The sequence below is a fragment of the Leptonychotes weddellii genome, chromosome 3 (genome assembly GCF_054177405.1).
Source record: "Leptonychotes weddellii isolate Sample4059 chromosome 3, ASM5417740v2, whole genome shotgun sequence".
In the NCBI taxonomy this organism is placed as follows: Eukaryota; Metazoa; Chordata; class Mammalia; order Carnivora; family Phocidae; genus Leptonychotes; species Leptonychotes weddellii.
In genome coordinates, this window is record NC_138371.1 from 34,866,124 (window position 1) to 34,886,634 (window position 20,511).

The following is a 20,511-nucleotide window of genomic DNA, read 5'->3' on the forward strand; positions in this document are numbered from 1 at the left end:
ATTCTGAGCTCCCAGACTCAATGAATTTATTACCTTTTTAATGTATAACTTAAATCCTTTTCCAAATGATTTGTCATCCTGCACACTAACTTGTCCCTAGTTCCATCCCACACCCCAGGTGCTCTTATATCTGAATATCACGGGTTTGCACAGGAAACCATAAGCTTCCTTTCAGTTTTAAAATTCTTTGATTTTATCATAGCCAAACATCCTCTCCATAGAAAAAAACACATGAAAATCAGTAAAACTGAAATGAAGTGAAATGAAATTTAGTCAGTGAGAAAAGTAATTCTAAGGAAAATTTTGCAATTAGTCACACACACACCCCATCTGCTCTTGGGTCAGCTTTAAAGAATGATACACTGTCTTTCTTCTCATAACATGCCAGGGTTTTGAAGTCGCTTGAACTGCTTTTTCTCCTCTCCTTTGTGCAAAACCAAACCGAAATTCTTCTAAATGAATTAAGTCACTTGGGAGTCTGAGTGGAAGCTCGAGCGAAATTTGCCTCCTCACATTAATATGGAACCAGTTTCCGAGGAGGTATTCTGGAGAGCAAGACCGGACAGCGTCAAACTGGTCACCCAGATAACTGTTGGAAGCGTCAGTGTTAATGGAAATTTTAATATAGTTTTTTAAAGACTAGCAATGCTTTTTGTGATTCAGGCTTTCATCTTACACCAGGAACTGAATGTTGCCGACCTGCTAGTGATTTTTTTTTTTATGTGCCGGTGCTTTTAAGCGCTGTTACCTATGGGGCAACGTCTGCGGTCAAAGAGGAAGAAAAAAACCATTTGTTCCCTCTTCAAGCTAACTGGCCCAGAGGGCTGTGGATGTGCTCTATTACTGCTAGCAGAAACGAAATTGCAGAGGCCTGAGGCATTTCGAAAATGAACGGGAAGGGTTTTTAAACGCTCAAGGAGAGATGTTTGCGACGTGACAGCGGATAGCCCCAAGCGCGGATGGCCTCCCTCTCGCGCTGGGTCAGCTCCCCACCAGTAATCGCCTCTCCCTCTCCAGGTTAACCCACCCCCCACCCATCCTCCCCCACCCCTTCCCTCCCCTCGCCTCCAAGGCTCCCGCGCCCTCCTCTTCTTTCCCTCCGCCTGCCTTTCACAGCCTTTCCCTACCCCCTTCCTTCTTTTCCTTCTCCTCGCCCCCTCCCTTTTCCCCCCTCGATCTCTCGCGCGGCCCACCCCGCTTTCTCCCTTTCTCTTTTCCCTCAGATTCGCGCTCCCACTGCAAACGCCGCCTCTTCTCTCATCTAGACGCCAAGCGGGAGGCGCAGCAGGCCGACTGCGCGCAGGCGCACTGCGCGGCGGGCACGCGGGCAGGCTGGGCGTCTGCGCAGGCGCGCGCTGCTCTGGCTTGGTTCTGGCGCTGGCCGCTAGGCGTTCTTCGGCTGATTCAGTCAGGACTTGGGGCCGCGCGCCGGCGGGGGCACCATGTTTCTTCAGTCAGTCAGTCTCTGGAACCTGGCGTTTTATGCCCTTATGGTTTTCATGGCGACCCTGGGGCTGTGGGACGTCTTCTTCGGCTTCGAGGAGAACAAGTGCAGTATGAGCTATATGTTTGAGTACCCGGAGTATCAGGTGAGGTTCGGCTGTCTCTCACCTGGGCGCTCCGAGACTCGGGCCCCTCCTGCAGGTTTCTCCCCACTTTGGCTCCCGCGCCTTTCTGGCCCCCTATGCCAACCTCGTCTCTGTTTTTTTCGCTCCGGAAGACACTGCAGACCCCCCCTCCCCCTCTCCTCTTTGTGTCCTCTCAACAGTGGGGTGTCTGGTTACCTGAAGCATCCTCCCGGCCCCCCTCGTAGTTCCTCCCTTGTCCCTCCTCCCCCTTCCCGGTCCCAAATCCCAGGTACAGATTCTTTTGACTGCACGGGCCCACCCCCACCCCCCATTCCTAGAGACGCAACTTCAGACGCTCTCCCTAAACCCAAACCACATTTTCCCTGCGTTCTTGTCTTTAACAGGTGCCCCTGGACCCTCCTTTGCTTTCCACGCGCCTAAATTCTCACCATCCCGCGCAGTGATTTGCACGTCAGCTTTCGCCTTTCTAGAAAGGGTCTGAGCTTCTGCAGAGGGTGTAATGGCTAGATCCCAAGACTGCCTTTGCGACTCCAGGGTTTTACTGCTGTGTGAAAGGTTAAACCTGATTAAGTAATTAAATGGAAAACTATTGAGTTTTCTTCCTGTAAAGTTGGCGGAGCCTCCGGTTTTGTAGGTTATGGGTCCATGCATGTACATACAAGCCTGTGTTTATGCATGTCGTCTCTTAGCAGTTGGATATAAAATCTATTTCATAGTGGTTTTGTTTTCTCACTGTTTGCAATTTACGAGAGACCCGGCCTTCCTGGCGCGCGTACTCGCGCTCTGCCCCCCACCTCTTCAGTTCCCCCTTTTGAGTATTTTCAATCACAGTTGCTTCCTCAGGTCAACATAGTAGAATCTATCATTTCATTCATGACCAGCTGTGGTGATAAATTACACAACTGTCCAAAGAAATTTCTCCTGAATGATTCTTTTATTTCTAAACGCATCTCCCAATTATGGAATACTTGTTATAATGGTAACTCCCTACCATAAAAAGCATATGTACTATAATATATTACTGATGAAACGCATTTTAAGTATACTTTTAAAACCATAGCAGATTTTTTTTTTAAGGTGAAGAATGCAGATCGTGATTGCCTCTGTGTACGGGTCGTTATGGAGGAGCATATTACTTGGTTAATGCTATTATTTAGATCCTAAAACTACCTAAGGTTTAGATTGCTGAAGAACATCTTTTCCCCATGGGCAAAATTCTAGTTTAGTTTTCATTTGTTTTGAGATCCTTATCTTGGTTTTGCATCAATAAGCAAAAAATGCTTATAAGGGAGTGGAAAAACTTGGTATCAAATACTATTGAAGGAGATTTTAACGTGTTACTGTTGTCTCAGTTTCTAAGCACATATCCTGGTTTATGTTTATCAGAGACTATGCTAGTTAAGTATGGACTTTTAGTTTAGTTTTTTTTTTTTTAACTGAAAATAGAGCCCTTATAATCTTTAATTTTTCTGTGGTTTAATAATTGGGAAACTCTCAACAGGTTGAAGTAGATCACTTTAGTTTTGTATTGCGTTGAAGAGTTTGATTAAAACAAAATTATCTGGAACAATACAGAACTAATTCGCATTTATTTTGAGATTGTCCACAATTATTGAAGCTATTTTAGTATCTGCAGTAGTGGAAATTGCTTAGTGTTGAGAACAAAGCGTACGGACTCAGAGATCCATTTCTTGCCTCATAAAGTTAACTGGAAAGACAGAAAATTAGCTAGTGCAAAAGAGCTATTTGGCCTTTTTTTTTTTTTTTTTTTTTTTGTCGAGTGGTCTGTATTTAGTTATTTTGATTTAGATTCCCTTTTTGAGGTTTTACACTTCCATTACTGTTAATAATTTGTCAGTACAGTAATAATTACAGCAGCCAGAGTTTCTGATACACATTTTCAGTAGACTTTTATTTTTTTATGATGTGAAAAGCTGTGTTAATTAACTTCAGTATTTATATTTGATTCTTAGACCTTTTGTTGTGCACACCAGGTCGTGTTATTTTAGAAATAGTTAAAACCTGTCTATAGAAATGAGTCATTATGAAGTATAGTGAGATTTCTGAATAACAGTAATTCTATTAAGAACCAGTGGTTTTTAATGAATATATATCTAAATATATTTTACATGAATTGTTTATTTTTAGTTATATTTTATAGTAAGCTTTCTAATTGTTTGCAGATTGATGTCCAGCATTTGAGATGACATAGTCGTTGGGTTTTCTCCTTCTTGACACTTTTTTTTAATTGCTAATTTGCATATTCTTTCTCCAAATTTTAGAGGAAATGAAAGGTAGTTGAAACACTCAACTTTATTCTCCATTTTAAAAAATTAAAGGTGGGACAGGAATTTGAACCTATATGTAAAAATGAAGTGTTGAATTTAAAATTGTTTGAGTAGGGGGGCGCCTGGGTGACTCAGTCGTTAAGCGTCTGCCTTCGGCTCAGGTCGTGGTCCCAGGGTCCTGGGATCGAGCCCCGCATCAGGCTCCCTGCTCCGCGGGAAGCCTGCTTCTCCCTCTCCCACCCCCTCTGCTTGTGTTCCCTCTCTCGCTGTGTCTTTCTCTGTCAAATAAATAAATAAAATCTTAAAAATAAATAAATAAAATAAAATAAAATTGTTTGAGTAGGGGCGCCTGGGTGGCTCAGTTTGTTAACTGTCTGCCTTCACCTCAGGTGGTGATCCCAGGGTCCTGGGATCAGAGCCCCTGTGTTGGGCTTCCTGCTCAGCAGGGAGTTTGATCCTCTCTCTCTCTCTCTCCCCCCCTCCCCGTCCCTCTACCCACCATTTGTTCTCTCTCTTTCTCTCTCAAACAAATAAATAAAATATTTAAAAAATACAAAAAAAATTGTTTGAGTATTCATTTTCTACCTTTGGTTTTCCAAAATTTGCTTGTTCAGAGTTAACTGAACATCTCACAAACCTACCAGGAAAAATACACATTATCTTTTAAAGCTCTTGCTTTATTATGATAGCAAGGCAAAGCTTTTGTTTGGTAGCAAACAGTTTTAGGCAGATTGTAAAATTGGAGAAGAAACATCTGTGTTGTTTTCTCCCATTCAGTAATTTATTTGGCTGTGCTCAGATATGTGACCTAACAGTTGTTGTCTGAAAGAAAATGTTGATATTGGAAAATATGCATCATACTTTTGTTATTAAGTGTGATGTTTGCTTAGCAAATAGTTTATTGAATAACTCTGTCAGGTATATTCTAGATACTGGGTATGGGTGAGAGGGAATTAGAGATGAATCAGACCTTTGCCTTTATGTCTTTGTAATTTTTATGTCTTTTATAATACAATGGGGGAGACAGGAATGCCATGGACAGTTAAAATATAATGTGCTGGGTGATAGACATTGGAGAGGGTATGTGCTATGGTGAGCGCTGTGAATTGTGTAAGACTGTTGAATCACAGACCTGTACCTCTGAAACAAATAATACATTATATGTTTAAAAAAAAAAAAAAAAGATAGCGGGAAGGGAAGAATGAAGGGGGGGAAATCGGAGGGGGAGATGAACCATGAGAGACTATGGACTCTGAGAAAGAAATTGAGGATTCTAGAGGAGAGGGGGTGGGGGGATGGTTTAGCCTGGTGATGGGTATTAAAGAGGGCACGTACTGCATGGAGCACTGGGTGTTATACGCAAACAATGAATCATGGAACACTGCATCAAAAACTAATGATGTAATGTATGGTGATTAACATAACAATAAAAAATACATATAATGTGCTAAATGATAATTTCACTATAAGAGTGCATATGAGGGTCTTCATAGAAGAGAGCATCCAAGTTCATTTTCAGTAGTCCAAGGCTGCAGAAAAGTGGTTAATTAGAGGGCACATATATATAGTTCATGAAGTGCAGAAACAAGAAAACTGCAGGAATAAAGAACAGCATTTGTGAAGGTGGGAAGGCACCAGGACACATTGTATAAGCAGTATGGATAGTATATAAACTGCTAACATTGGTTGCCTTCTGGGTAAGGAATTAGATGGCTGAAGGACCAGGAGTAGGAGAGAGCCTTTTCATTGTATATCCTTTGTGTCTTGAATTTGAAGCATATTAAAAATTTTAAAACGTGGCATGTGTAAGTTATAAGAACAGTAAGAATAATTAGAGACAGATTTTAGAGGGTCTCTCTCAGGCCTTTATCATCTATTAATATAATCAGGAAACACAGGAGGTGTATTTCTTGTTTTATTTTATTTTATTAAAAATTTTATTTGAGCGGTGGTGTGGAGTGGGGTGGGGCGGAGGGGCAAGAGGGAAAGGGAGAATCTTAAGCAGGCTTCACACCCAGCCTGGAGGCCAACTCAGGGCTCGCTCTCACGACCCTGAGAATCCTGACCAGAGTCAGATGCTTAACTGACTGAGCCACGAAGGTACCCCACAAGGTATTTCTTGACAGCAGTATGCACTATGGATTGGAGCAAGGAGGTTATGACAGGAAGAAAGACTAGTCTGAAAGATTCACCTCTCCCTAGGTCTTTTTATTAAGCTGGAGTTACTAGGTGTGAGATGGGCAAAGGGCTGAGAGTTCTTTGTAAGATCTTTAAAACTATTCATTTTGATCAAAATTTCCTTTTTCTTTTTTATTAATTATGGAGCTCAAATTTTAATTTTCCAGTTTTAATTCACAAGTAAAAGGTACATATAAAATAAAGACATTAGTTTCTTGAATCAGTATTTTTCTAGCACTTGGGAACTTGTTAGAATTTTTGTCTTTTGAAAGAGTTCCCTCTCTTTGCTGTGTCTCTGTCAAATAAATAAAATCTTAAAAAAAAGAAAGAAAGGGTTCTAGGTTAGAGATTAGAAGGACCTGTAGAGTCAAGAGAGGATGAACAGCAGGGGCAGGATTGTGGAGATAGTATTTAGGTATAAAGGTAATTTGATTTTGATTAAAGGTCTATTTTGGGGAGGGGTGCTCATTTAAAATAATCTAGATAAAATAATTTAAAATATATGGGAGTCTTGTTGCTATAAAAGTTTTCTTTTTAAATCCCTTGACCCTCTTCTTTTTGTTCATCAGCATCCTTTCATATGCCTATACTTTTTCTATCTTCAATCTGGTCAAAGCCCTTCTTGTTTCTTCCTGCCACTCCCAACTTGTACTCTGGAATGCAATTTTGCCATTTGCTAATAGTTTCCTATTCTTCTTCTTTTTTTTTTAAGATTTTATTTATTTGACAGAGAGAGACACAGTGAGAGAGGGAACACAAGCAGGGGGAGTGGGAGAGGGAGAAGCAGGCTTCCCGCGGAGCAGGGAGCCCGACGGGGGGCTTGATCCCAGGACCCTGGGACCATGACCTGAGCTGAAGGCAGACGCTTACCGACTGAGACACCCAGGTGCCCCTAGTTTCCTATTCTTCTGAGTTAATTTTCAACTAGTTCAAAATTTTGCTTAGCTAATGTACTAAAAAGAATGATCTAATACTCATGTACTGTCATATCCAAAGGTGTACTAAATTGGGAGGAGTTAAGAGTAATGGTATACTTGTTCTCACATGTTTTCTTTTTGCTTAATATGTACTTAAAATATTGCATCATTTTCATTTTTGATTATATATTGTGCATGGTCAATATTGGGACAAATTTGAGTTGAAGTCCATATATGTGATATATGTGTGTGTGTGTATATATATATGTATATATGTATTTTTATATATAGCAAATCATGGGATTGGTATTTCTGCATTTTGAGTATTTGAGGAGATAAAATTGCTACTATCTTAAACAGTAAGCTCACAGTCTCTAAAGATGTTTTCAGTTCTTATTAACACAGATTGTTTATGGTAATATTTTTAAAAGAATATTCAGGAATGTGCATGAGTGATCAGAATTCTGCTTTTTAGAACAGTGAGGTTTTTCAGTGTTATTACCATATACAGACTTTAAAATTCATTCAGTACTTAAAATTTTTATCAAGCACATGTGTAGCACTGCTAGATCATTAAATCTATTGATGTCTACTTAAATAAAATCTGTTCAATGTAACTGGCTTCATTTTTAATGGTTTCTATAGTTTAAAAAAGGAGCAGAAGAAGGGCTTATATTTTACCATCACTTTTATACATGCCTACCTTTTGGGGATGACATTAAGATCTAATTTATATTTTTTTGAAAAAAAAATGTATCAATTACTGGCTCATTTGTTATAATATGAATTGTAGAGTAAGGTTCAGATTAATTTGTGAAGCACATTGCGGGTCAAAGCATATTAAATTGAGAGATCAGAAAGCTTACTTTCCTTTGAATGATATAACAACTGGACTATATAGTTGGGCCTAAGTACAAGGAGAGGCATTACAAACCAGTTTAAAATAGCAAAAAAGAATTGATTTGATAATGGAAAGCCTTTATCATTTTTTTTTTTTTAAAGATTTTATTTATTTATTTGACAGAGAGAGACACAGTGAGAGAGGGAACACAAGCAGGGGGAGTGGGAGAGGGAGAAGCAGGCTTTGCACAGAGCAGGGAGCCCGATATGGGGCTCGATCCCAGGACCCTGGGATTATGACCCAAGCCGAAGGCAGATGCTTAATGACTGAGCCACCCAGGCGCCCCTGCCTTTATCATTTCTAAGTATAACTGATACTGATACTATATTAAGTACATTTCCAATTATATTAACAAGTAATTTGCTGACATAGCCCAGTGTTTTTCTTTTGTCAGTGGCTATTTTGAGTAATTTGTATTTGTTAGAATTTCAGGTAGTTCCATTTTATACATTCCTGAAGACTGCATGGTTCAAAACTCACATGATTCAAAATGACTTCTACATATGAATAAACTAAAAGTAAAACTTATTTTGGGCATTAAGTGCAGTTTTATCATCAGTAATACTTTTATACTGTTTCAAATGTGTGTAATTCAGAACTGGGCGCAGTAGACTGAATTGTATTAATACAACTGATTAAAGTGAAATTGCCTCTTTTTTTTTTTTTTTTTTTGCTGCAGAAAATAGAACTTCCAAAGAAACTGGCAAAACGCTATCCTGCATATGAATTATATCTTTATGGAGAAGGATCCTATGCTGAAGAACACAAAATTCTCCCTTTGACTGGTATTCCAGTTCTCTTTCTTCCTGGTAATGCTGGAAGTTATAAGCAAGGTAAGTCTTGGAAGTAAATTTTGAAAGCTGTAAAATTCAATTGAAGAATTTATCAGATACATACTCTGTGTTAAGTACTGTGCTAGGCATACTGGGAGACACAAATATTTGACATTTTGTCTGAGAAAAAAATGAGTACAAAGAATAGTTGAAGACCACTTAGAAAAGAGTAAGATGGAGAAAAAGAACAGGATGGAGTAGGTAGGATAAATGATATAGGGATTCAGGAATCAGCAGAAGAAAGGTTTATGTTGGAAATGGAAGGTACAGGAAACATAACAGAATACTGATTAGAGAAGTAAATTGGTATATGTTTTGCCAAACAAGAGAAAAGATTGGTTTCTTTCTTTTGGAGCTATTTAAATTAGATCTAGAAATACTGATGGGAACACAGAAAGGTGAAGATAGGGAACCTTTATGTATAGATTCCAAATTGAATGTTGGCCTGGAGATAATAGCAGTTATTTCTGGCATAACAATCAAGTAATCTGGAAGTAATTTCATTTAAAAAGTGCTTTTCGGTTATTAACTGGCATATTCTTTTATATAATAAGAATAGAATTCTTTCAGGGATGCGTGGGTGGCTCAGTCGGTTAAGCATCTCCCTTGGGCTCAGGTCATGGTCCCAGGATCCTAGGATTGAGTCCTGCATTGGGCTCCTTGCTCAGTGGGGACCTGCTTCTCCCTCTGCCTGCTGCTCCTCCTGCTTGTGCATGCACTCTCTCTCTCTCTCTGACAAATAAATAAAATCTTAAAAAAAAAAAAAAGAATTCTTTCAACTTTTAGTGTAATTACTTACATATTATGTATTTATCTAGTAAATATTTGTGTTTTAGGTATTAGGGATCCAAAACAGACCAAGATAGATAAAATCCCTCCCCTTTGTTAAACCTATATTCTTGTTGGAAAGACAGCCATCAAATAAATATATCAGTAATATTAAAAGTTAGAAAAATAAAACAGAGTGAGGGAGAAAGGAGAAATAGGGTCAGGAGGTGGCTAGTTTAGTTGAAGTGGCTAGGAAAGGCCAGGATGAGGAGTTAACATTTGCGCAGAGGCTTGAATATAGCAAGAGACTGAGGTATGTGACTATTTGAGGAAAGACCCTAAGGTAGGAACATGCTTAGTACATTCAAGGCCACAAAACCTAGAGAAAGTGACAAGAAATAAGGATGGACAAGTAACTTCAGGCTATATCATATAAGCTGTGGAAAAGACTGAATTTTGATCCAAGTGTGTTGGGAAACTGTTAGAGTTTTTTGGGTAGGAAATGATATAATCCAATCTTTTTGTCAGTTGTTAATTGTTTGAAATATAACACATATACAGAGAAATGTGTAGAATATAGATATTCAATTAAAAATTATTATAAAGTGAATACTCATATAGCCAAAATCTAAGTCAAGAAGTAGAAGATTGCCAGTCCTGTGGAAATGCCCTGTATGTTCCTTCCTGATAAAACTTTCTCCCCTCTTTCTAGATGTAACCACAATCCTAACTTAAAGGTAGTAAATTTCCTTGACTTTTATTAAGTATCTAAATGTGTGTCTCTAATACAATCCACTTTTTGGGGGTTATTTTTAAGCTTCGTAACATAAACATAATTATTCAGTAGGTATTCTTTGGTGTCTGGCTTCTTCCACTCAATGTTTTAAAAATTCATCCAAGTTTGGGATGCCTGGGTGGCTCAGTTGGTAAGTGTCTGCCTTCGGCTTGGGTCATGATCCCAGGGTCCTGGGATTGAGTCCCACATAGGGCTTCCTGCTTAGCAGGGAGTCTGCTTCTCCCTCTGCCCCTCCCTCTCCTCATTCTTTCTCTCTTTCTCTCTCTAATAAATAAAATCTTTAAAAAAAATTCATCCAAGTTCGTTTATTTTTTTCATTCTTTGTTATCCCATTATATGACTATACCATAGTTTAAATATTCTGTCTTTGGACACTTGTGTAATTTATATTTACTGGCAATTACAAGTAAAGAACATTTTTCTTACTTTGGATCACATAAGCCCATGTTTCTGTAAGATGTATGCCATAACATTATTCCATGTCACAGGTTATATGTATCCTTCTATTTTTACTGGTTGTGCTACCTTATACTTCCAGAAATACTACGTTATACTTCCCTTTGCTCCACATCCTTGACAACATTGGAATTGTCAGATTTTTAAATTCTATACAGTTTGGTAGATGTGATTTATTTTTAAAAAATGATTACTCTGGCTTTGCTGTGTAGAGAATATGCTGTAAAGGGGCAAGAGTGGAGAAGGAAAGATAACATCATTAATCATCAGGGAAATGCAAATCAAAACCATAAGGATAGATATCATTTCATACCCACCAGGGTAGCTATAATCTAAAAGATAATAGCAAGTGTCACTGAGTATGTGAAGAAATTGAAACCCTCATCCATTGCTGGTGGGAATATAAAATGGTAGAGCCACTTTGGAAAAACAGTTTGGCAGTTCTTCAGAATGTTAAACATAGAGTTTTATGCTTAGCAGTTCCCCTATAGGTATCTACCCAAGAAAAATGAAAATGTACATTCACACAAAAACTTGTTTACAAATGTTCATAGCAACACTATTCAAAATAACTAAAATGTAGAAACAACCCAACATTAACTAAAGAATGGATAAATAAACTATATCCATATAATGGAATATTATTCTGCAATAAGAAGGAATGAACCATAAAAGAAGAAAATTACAGGCCAATATCCTTGATGAACATAGATGCAGAAATCCTTAGCAAAGTATTAGCAAACCAAATCCAACAATACATGATCAGGTGGGATTTATTCCAGAGATGCAAGGAGGTTCAGCATCCACAAATGAATCAACATGATACAATTACATTAATACAATGAAAGATAAAAATCATATGATCATCTCAATAGATGTAGCCAAAGCATTCAGTGACATTCAGTATTCATTTATGATAAAAATTCAACAAAGTGGGTATAGAGGGAATGTACCTCAACATAATAAAGGCCATATATGACAGTCCTACAGCTAATATCATGCTTAATGGAGAAAAGCTGAAAGCTTTTCCTCTAATTTCAGGAACAAGACAAGGATGCCCACTCTCACCACTTTTATTCAACATAGTATTGGAAGTCCTAGCCACAGCAGTAAGGCAAGAAAAATTTTTAAAAAGCCACCCAAATTGGAAAGGAAGAAGTAAAATAGTCACTATTTGCAGATGACATATATAGAAAACCCTTAAGACTCCACAAAAGGCTGTTAGAATTAATAAATGAGTTTAGTAAAATGCAGGATACAAAATCAATATACAGAAATCTGTGGTGTTTCTGTATACTAATAACAAGAAATTAAGAAAACCCATTTACAATTGCATTGAAAAGAGTAAATAAATACCTAGGAATAAATTTAACAAAGGAGGTGAAAGCTCTCTACACTGAAAACTATAAGACACTGATGAAAGAAATAAAAAAAAATAAATGGAAAGATATTCTGTGCTTATGGATTGGAAACATTAATATTGTTAAAATGTTCATACTGCCAAAAGCCACTACAGATTCTGTGTAACACCTATCAAAATTCCAATGGCATACTTCATAGAACTAGAACAAATAATTCTAAAATTTGTATGGAACCACAGAAGATCCCAAATAGCTGGAGCAATCTTGAGAAAGAACAAAGCTGGAAATATCACACTCCCTGATTTCAAACTGTACTACAGAGCTGCAGTAATCAAAACAGTGCAGTATTAGTAAAAAAAAAAACCCCAAAAACCAAACAAACAAAAAACAAAAAACCACACACAGATCAGTGGAAGAGAATTGAGAGCCCAGAAGTAAACCCATACATATATGGTCAGTTTATCTCTGATAAAAGAGCCAAGATCATAGAGTGGAGAAAGGACAGTCTCTTCAATAAATGGTGTTGGGAAAACTGGACAGCCACAAGCAAACGAGTGAAACTAGGCCACTGTTTTCCACCATACACAAAAATTAACACAAAATAGATTAAAGACTTGTATATAAGACCTGAGTCCTTATAATTGCTAGAAGAAAATATAGGCAGCAAGCTCCTTGATATCAGTCTTAGCAACGTCTTCGTGGATCTTGCTCCAAAGCAAGGGAAACAAAAGTAAAAATAAGTAAATGGGACTACATCAAACTAAAAAGCTTCTGCATAGCAAAGGAAACCATTAAAATGAAAAGGCAGTTTACTCAATAGAAGATATTTGTAAACCATATATACAATAGGAGGTTAATATCCAAAATGTGTTAAGAACTTATATAACTCAACAAAAAATAATCCGATTGAAAAATAGACATAGGATCTGAATAGACATTACTCGAAAGAAGACATACAGGTCACTAGCAGGTATGAAAAGATACTCAATATCACTAATTATTAGGGAAATGCAAATCAAAACTACGTATCACCTCATTCTTGTCAGACTACTACTGACAAGTATCTACTACTATCAGACAAATAACAGGAATGAAATCTTGCCATTTGCAATAACATGGATGGACCTTCAGAGTATTATGCTAAGTGAAATGAATCAGGCCGAAAAAGACGAATACCATATGATTTCACTGAAATGTGGAATTTTAAAAAAATAAAAAAATAAAAAATAAAACAAACTCAGATAAAGAGAACAGACTGGTGGTTACCAGAGGGTAAGGGGGTTGGGAGTGAGCAAAGGGGGCCAGTTGTATGTGATGGATGGTAAATAGATTTGTGGTGATGATCACTTTGTAATGTATACAGGTGTTGAATTATAAAACTGCACACCTGAAGCTTATATAATAAAAAGAAATTAATTAACTGATAACATGAATTACATGGTACAATGTGCATAAACCTTGAAAACATTATAAAAGTGAAAGAAGCCAGTCATAAAAACCCATGTATATGATCCCATTTATAGAAATGTCCAGAATAGGCAAATTCATAGGGACAGAAAGTAAATTAGTACTTTCCAGGATTGGGAGGAGAAGAGGAATAAGAAATGACTGCTAATCAGTACAGGGTTTTCTTTTTGGGGTAATTAAAAAATATCTAAAGTTAGATTAGTAGAATTTTGTGAATATACTAAAAATCATTCAATTGTACTTTTTACATAATAAGTTGTATAGTATGTGAATTGTGTATGTTAAAAAAATGGAATGGCAAGTAGGTATTTTGTTTGCTAACCCATACACTTCAGCTTTTAATGCCAATTAATGCAATCAATTCACAAATTCTGTGGAAGGGTTTACAGAGCAAAACCTAACACAGTGTGGAAGCAGGTAGGCCAGTGAGGAAACCATTAGAATAGTTAAGGCAAGAGATGATGGTGCTTAGATTAGGAAGACAGTGGTGGAAATGGTGAGAAGTGTTGATTGGGGATATATTTAGAAAGTAGAGGATGATAGGATTTACTGATGGATTGGATGTCATGTGTAAGAAACAGACAAATCAAGCATAAGTATCTAAACCAAGTGATGAGCATATTATTTCTTGTAGGAATTTTCTCATTCTTAAATTAAAATCCTCAAGTGTGACTTATTCATACAGATGGCTAACATTTCTTATTCTTCAAAGTATTCTTCCCCTCCCTTTTAGTTATTTTTCCTAATCAAGTGGAAGCAGGTAAAGAATGAATGACCTGTTTACTTTTTATTTAATTTAAATTTAAAAAACATTTAGGGCACAAGACATATAATACAAACAACGGTTTGTTCTTCTAAATTGATAGAATTGAAGGATGTCACCCTAAGTAGGTTGTTTATATTCAGAGTGTGGGATAAAGTTATTTGTTAAGAGACTTTGAAGCAAGAATGGTTGCAACTTTAAAAATTTTGTTTAATGTACAGTTTGCACTTTCCTCTACAGTTCGTTCAATTGGTTCTATTGCACTTAGAAAAGCAGAAGACATTGACTTCAAGTACCACTTTGACTTCTTTAGTGTGAATTTCAATGAAGAACTGGTGGCACTGTATGGTGGAAGTCTTCAGAAACAGACGAAGTTTGTACATGAATGCATTAAAACAATTCTCAAACTCTATAAGGTAAGAGATAGGCATGCAAATCAATAGTGATCACCTATTAGCATTTTTTAAGGGATTCAACATATTTTAAGTCATTTATTTGTTTATATGGAAGTTGAAGTGAAGATGACACAAAGGGTTTGTTTTGTTTGTGTGTGTGTGGAGGGGGGGAGTCTTGTTTTGAGCTCAGTGGTTTTTGAAGTTTAAATTGAATTTATAAGAAACCTCTCGTGAATTTAGGGGAAAAACTTATTTTAACTTCATAAATTAGAAGTGCATTGAATTTCCTAAAGACCATTAGTATGGATCAAACCCCATGTCGGGCTCCCTGATCAGTGGGGAACCTACTTCTCCCTCTCTCTCTGCCCCTCCCCCTGCTCATGCTTTCTCTCAAATAAATAAAATCCTTAAAAAAATGTTGGATTATTGTTTTTGAACCTTGTTCTTTTCTAATGTAAGCATTTAAGACTACAGTATTTCTTCTAACCACTATTTTAATCTTACAAATTCTGATGTGTTTTTGTTTTCATTTTTTTTTAAGTTTTTATTTAAATTTTAGTTAACATATGGAATGATATTGGTGTCAGTAGAATCTAGTGATTCATCACTTACATATATACCCAGTGCTCTTTTATTTCCCTCTGTCTACTAATGACAAAAATGAACTACTGGGATGTCATCAAGATAAAAAGCTTCTGCACAGTGAAGGAAACAAAACTAAAAAGCAATCTATGGAATGGGAGAAGATATTTGCAAATGACATATCTGATAAAGGGTTAGGATCCAAAATCTATAAAGAATTTATCAAATTCAATACCCTAAAAAATAATCCAGATAAGAATGGGCAGAAGACATGAACAGACATTTTTCCAAAGAAGACATAGATGATTTTGTTTTAGACAAGTTTGATTTGAGATGCACTTTAGACATCCCAAGTGTAGTTGGTATGCAATTGGAGTTTAAGGTGACAGCTTAAGAGAAGAGGTCCAGTCTGGAGATGATAACTTGAGGGTTGACAGGATATAGATATATTTAAAGCCATGAGACTGTATGTGATCATTATGGAGTCAAGATGTGAAAGAAGAGACTGAAGGACTGAGGCCTGAGTTACTCCCATATTAAGAGATAAGGAGAGATGAGAAGGAAACAGCAAGAAACTAGAAAGAAGCAGCCAGTGAGGTAAGAGGAGAACCAGGAGAATTATGTCAAGGAAACCAAGTAAATCATTTCAAAGAGGAAGAAGTAATCTATGTTAAATCCTGCTGATAGTTCAAGTACGATGAGGATTGAGAATTGGCAAGTAGATTCCTTGGTGACTTGATAACAGTTTTGGAGGCGTGTTGAGGTGAAAGCCTAACTGGAATGAGTTTAAGAGTATAGAAGTTGAGAAATTGGAGACGGCAAGTACTGCATAGGCAGTTGTTTTGATGAGTTTTGCTATAGATACGTAGAGAAAGATGTGGTCACTAAGGGCAAAATGGGAGTAGAGTTTCTTTTTTAAGGGAAAATAGTATTGTATTTATATACTAGCAAGAATGATCTAATAGAGAGGGAGAAATAACAGTGCAAGAAAAAAGTGAGAAGAATTGCTGGAGTGATGTACTTGAGAAGACCAAAGGGGATAGATTTCAGAGCACATATGGAGAGTTTGGCTTTATCTAAGATCAGGTCTGTGTTGGAGATCATCAAGACCATTCCCAGGCTTGATGATTGTCCAGAAAGACTCACAGGACTCAGCATATAGTTGTACTCATGGTTATGGTTTATTACAGTGAAAGGATATAAAGCAAAATCAGCAAAGAAAAGGTGCATGGGGTGGGGTGCCCGACCGACTCAGTTGGTAGAGCATGTGACTCTTGATCTCAGGTTGTGAGTTCAAGCCCCACATTGGGTGTAGAGATTACTCAAAAATAAAATCTTTAAAAAACAAAAAAAAAAAAAGGAAAAGAAAAGGTAGATGGGCGAAGTCCAGAGGAAACCAGGTGTAAGCTTCTAAATATCCTTTCAGGGGAGTCACACCAGATACATTTAATTCTGATAGCAATGAATTGTGATGTGTGAAGTGTTGTCTATGAGAGAAGCTCATGAGAAATTCAGTGCCCAAATTTTTTTACTGGGGGCTGGTCACGTAGACACCCTGTGCCTAGCATGTACCGAAATCCCAACCAGGACAGCAGGTGTTCAGCATAAACAATATTTTCTGCAAAAACAGATTCATTTTTAACATTTAGGAAATGATGGGAATATCCCAGGATCTAAGGTCTCAGACTACAGCCCAGAGCCAACTTACATGCAGTCCATTATAAGGATAGCAGTCTCAGGCTTACTATGTTAACTCTTTTCTGCATAAGGTCCTATTTATTCATAGTAACAGGAGAGAAGGCATAGATGAAGGATCAGTGTGGAGAGCGATAAGCCAAAGTTTGGTAATAGAACTGAGGATACTATATGGAGACAGAAAGGATTTTTTAAAAAGCAATGCTTATTTTAAAAACATGTAATTGTCAGGGCGCCTGGGTGGCTCAGTCGTTAAGTGTCTGCCTTTGGTTCAGGTCATGATCCCAGGGTCCTGGGATCGAGCCCCACATCAGGCTCCCTGCTCCACGGGAAGCCTGCTTCTCCCTCTCCCACTCCCCCTGCTTGAGGGATCTCTCCCTGTGTCTCTTTCTGTCAAATAAATAAATAAAATCTTTAATAAAAAAAGAAATAAAAATATGTAATTGTCAGTGAATAAATGTTATGGAATGCTGGTTTCTTTTTAAACCCAGGTGCACAATAGAGAAGTAACTTGGTAAGATATATCAGTATGATGAGACACTGTATTGCTATGGTAACCATAATTGTTCCAAATTTTTGTGATGATTTCAATTTTAAATAAATGATCTTCTTATATCCTATAAAATCTAATATTCTGGTATACACCAAATATAATTACAACTCTTGTATCTAGTATAGCAAATGGTAAGACATGATCTACTAGACCAGGTGTTCTGATTTGGGTTCAGAAAACCAAAGCGTAGCTATTAAAAATATTTGGCAGAATACAAAATGGTATGTATATACTAATTACAAGTAAATGAAAATGTATTTCTGTATCTTATGCAAAGTTATATAAATAATTTAATTTTCTTTCTCCTATAAAATTGCTTATAGGTAGAGGAAAGTGTTTAGTATTTTTGTTATGATACTAAGACTTCATTATGCCTTGGTGATTTTTTTTTTTTAAATAGGGTCAAGAATTTGCTCCAAAAAGTGTGGCAATAATTGGTCATTCTATGGGTGGCCTTGTTGCAAGAGCATTGCTTACATTGAAAAATTTTAAACAAGATCTGATAAATCTTCTTATCACACAAGCCACCCCTCATGTTGCTCCTGTGATGCCATTAGATCGTTTTATAACAGGTAAATATTATTACATAAACACTAACTGACCTCCCCATTGCTGTTTAAGATTAAACAGATCCTTGCACCTACTTTCTTTGAGAGTGTGCAGCTCAGTTTCAAATTAACACCTCCATTTCTGAGCATCTTTCTTTGTGACTTTCAACTTAGGCTAATAATTGAAACTGCTGTTAGTTTTTTCTGTCCATAGCATCTTACCATGGAGAGCATGTGTCTTATAATCCCTAGACACTTGGGAATCAGTTTAATTACTCTTGGGGATGACTCTCTGTCTCTTAAAGTATGTTTAAATGTCCTGTGTTTTGTTAACTCTTCCAGTACTTTATTCAAAATAAGCTTATATTTAAGTAAAACAGTAGAAATGCCTTGTTTTAAATAAATAGATCTGTTAATGCTTTATATGGTGAGAAAGAATTGCTAATATTTATTACTGTATTTTGGGTGTTGTATTAAGAACTTTACATGATGTATGATTATTTCACTTGATGCTTAGAGCATCATTATTATTTGCATGTTTAAAGAAAGTCAAGTATTATCTTCACTGTTTATTGAAATATTGTATGATAGAAGAAATATTGTATGATAGAAGAAAGTCTTTGAAATCAAAGAATTTTTTCCTGATCAGTAAATTTACACCACTTCTTACCCTATCAAAATTTGCATCATCTTAATTTTGATGAAAGTGAGAAATATACCTTATTGACTCCAAACCAAAGCACCCATTTTAACATAACATTGCCAAGGAGTAATTTATTTGCTGGAATATATGCTGCAACAGTACCTAGAGTTAAGTTTCATTTTTTTCCTTATTACATTTAAAACTGCCTGTAGAAATCTTTCAGTAACAATTTTTAATTTTAGTGAAGTTGCTTAAATTTGCTTTACTAATTCTAATAATTGCAAATGACCTGTAGGTTTAGAAAAAAAAAAAAAAGGCATAGACAAGTCATAATACTTGTCAACACAGTTGAGAAGTTTTTTTATTACATTTTATATGGATGAGCCATGTATGTTAAATTAGAATTACTCAGAATATATCTTTAAAAACTTTGAGGAAAGAGCTTTCAAAAGAGTCTGATTTTATTGTTTTTGAAGGATAGCGATGGTCTGTCTCTAAAATGTTCAGGCTGAAAGTAATTCTTAGGGTCAGGGTGCCTTTCTAGTAATCAGCAAGTCTCTTTCTTATTTATTCTGTATTTATTTCATATTTCATTAAGCCAGAATTAGAATGAAAAAAACCCCAAAAGTTCAAGGGGTGGCAGATCTTAGGTTTTTAGGAGACCTATATGACCTTCAGAAGTCCATTCCCTGTTTATACTTGATGGAAATACTGCCCTTTAATAGGGGGACGAAGCTGTGCACTGGGCTCCCCACTTTAGAGGGCTCTGCTCTGGCACTGCCATTCTCCACAAGGTGAGGAGTATATAGGCCAAGCAGCCTCCCCACTTGCAGGCTGTGCCTTTACTTCTGGATGATGATCTAGGTAACCAGGCCTTCAGACTTTTCTACCATGGCCTGTGTGGGCTTCTTACCTGAATCTGACCTAAGGGCAGGTATGTAAGTAAGCTTGAGTTGTGGCTAAGGAATGGCTCTGCATGAGGTACCGATAGAACTTGGATATCCTGCATCCTTATAATGCAGGATGAAATTGGAATGGGAAGAAGAGATTAGAGTTCAGTTATGGGTCAGAGATCTGCCCTTCCTGTGCTGCCATAATCTAGTGTCCATCTCTGAGGTGTCAAATTTTGTAATTTGAACTTGGCCTTCCAGGTTATTGCAATGATATATTTGTCAAGGTAGGCAGAGAAAATATATTTGATTTAACAGTTTGTTAGCTGGAATTTTTACTTTTAAATATTTAGACATAAAGCCATGTGTACCCCATTGGTACTCTTGTCCCGTGACCTGCGGATGTTAGGAATGGGTCTCCTTAATCACATTCTAAGTAAATACTGTGGAGATCTTCAATGGGAGGAGTTTGCTGTTCCAAAATGTTTGAAGCCCTCAATGGGATCAAATGCCAGGATCAAAGTACATTAAGTTTTGATAATCAGAAAAGGAAACTCCTCTTCCCTCGCCTCAAATCTTTGATACTATATTTTTCTCATCTTCCATAGGTAAAGTGGAAAAATTGCAGCTTCTTCCTATTGAGCTACCTGTTACTTACTCTAAATGGGTAGAACCTTCTTAACCCTTATATTTTCCATAGCAGCATTAAGTCCCAAGACCAAAGTGATTGTTGTCCTGATTGTATTTTAAGAACTTAAATAGTACTTTGTGTGGTCGTGGCTGGCCGCCGTAGAGAGCTGCTAAGCTCTCACACTGCCATGATTAGGAAGATCTACAATTCTTTAGCATAGTGAACTTGTATCTTTGGAAGAATTTTAGGGGTTTCTA

At 37.0% G+C, this 20,511-nt stretch overlaps 1 protein-coding gene across 2 annotated transcripts in view; it reads left to right on the top strand.

Annotated features, from left to right (window-relative positions):
- Positions 1-1,361: 1,361 nt before the first annotated feature.
- LOC102735423 (post-GPI attachment to proteins inositol deacylase 1) overlaps positions 1,362-20,511 on the top strand; it is a 42,634-nt gene continuing 23,484 nt past the window's right edge. For both annotated transcript variants that reach the window (XM_081813925.1, XM_081813926.1), the window contains exons 1-4: positions 1,362-1,589; positions 8,553-8,706; positions 14,558-14,733; positions 17,943-18,114. In XM_081813925.1, coding sequence (XP_081670051.1) covers positions 1,443-1,589; positions 8,553-8,706; positions 14,558-14,733; positions 17,943-18,114 — 649 coding nt within the window. In that variant the 5' untranslated portion in view covers positions 1,362-1,442. The remainder of the gene's footprint in view (positions 1,590-8,552; positions 8,707-14,557; positions 14,734-17,942; positions 18,115-20,511) is intronic.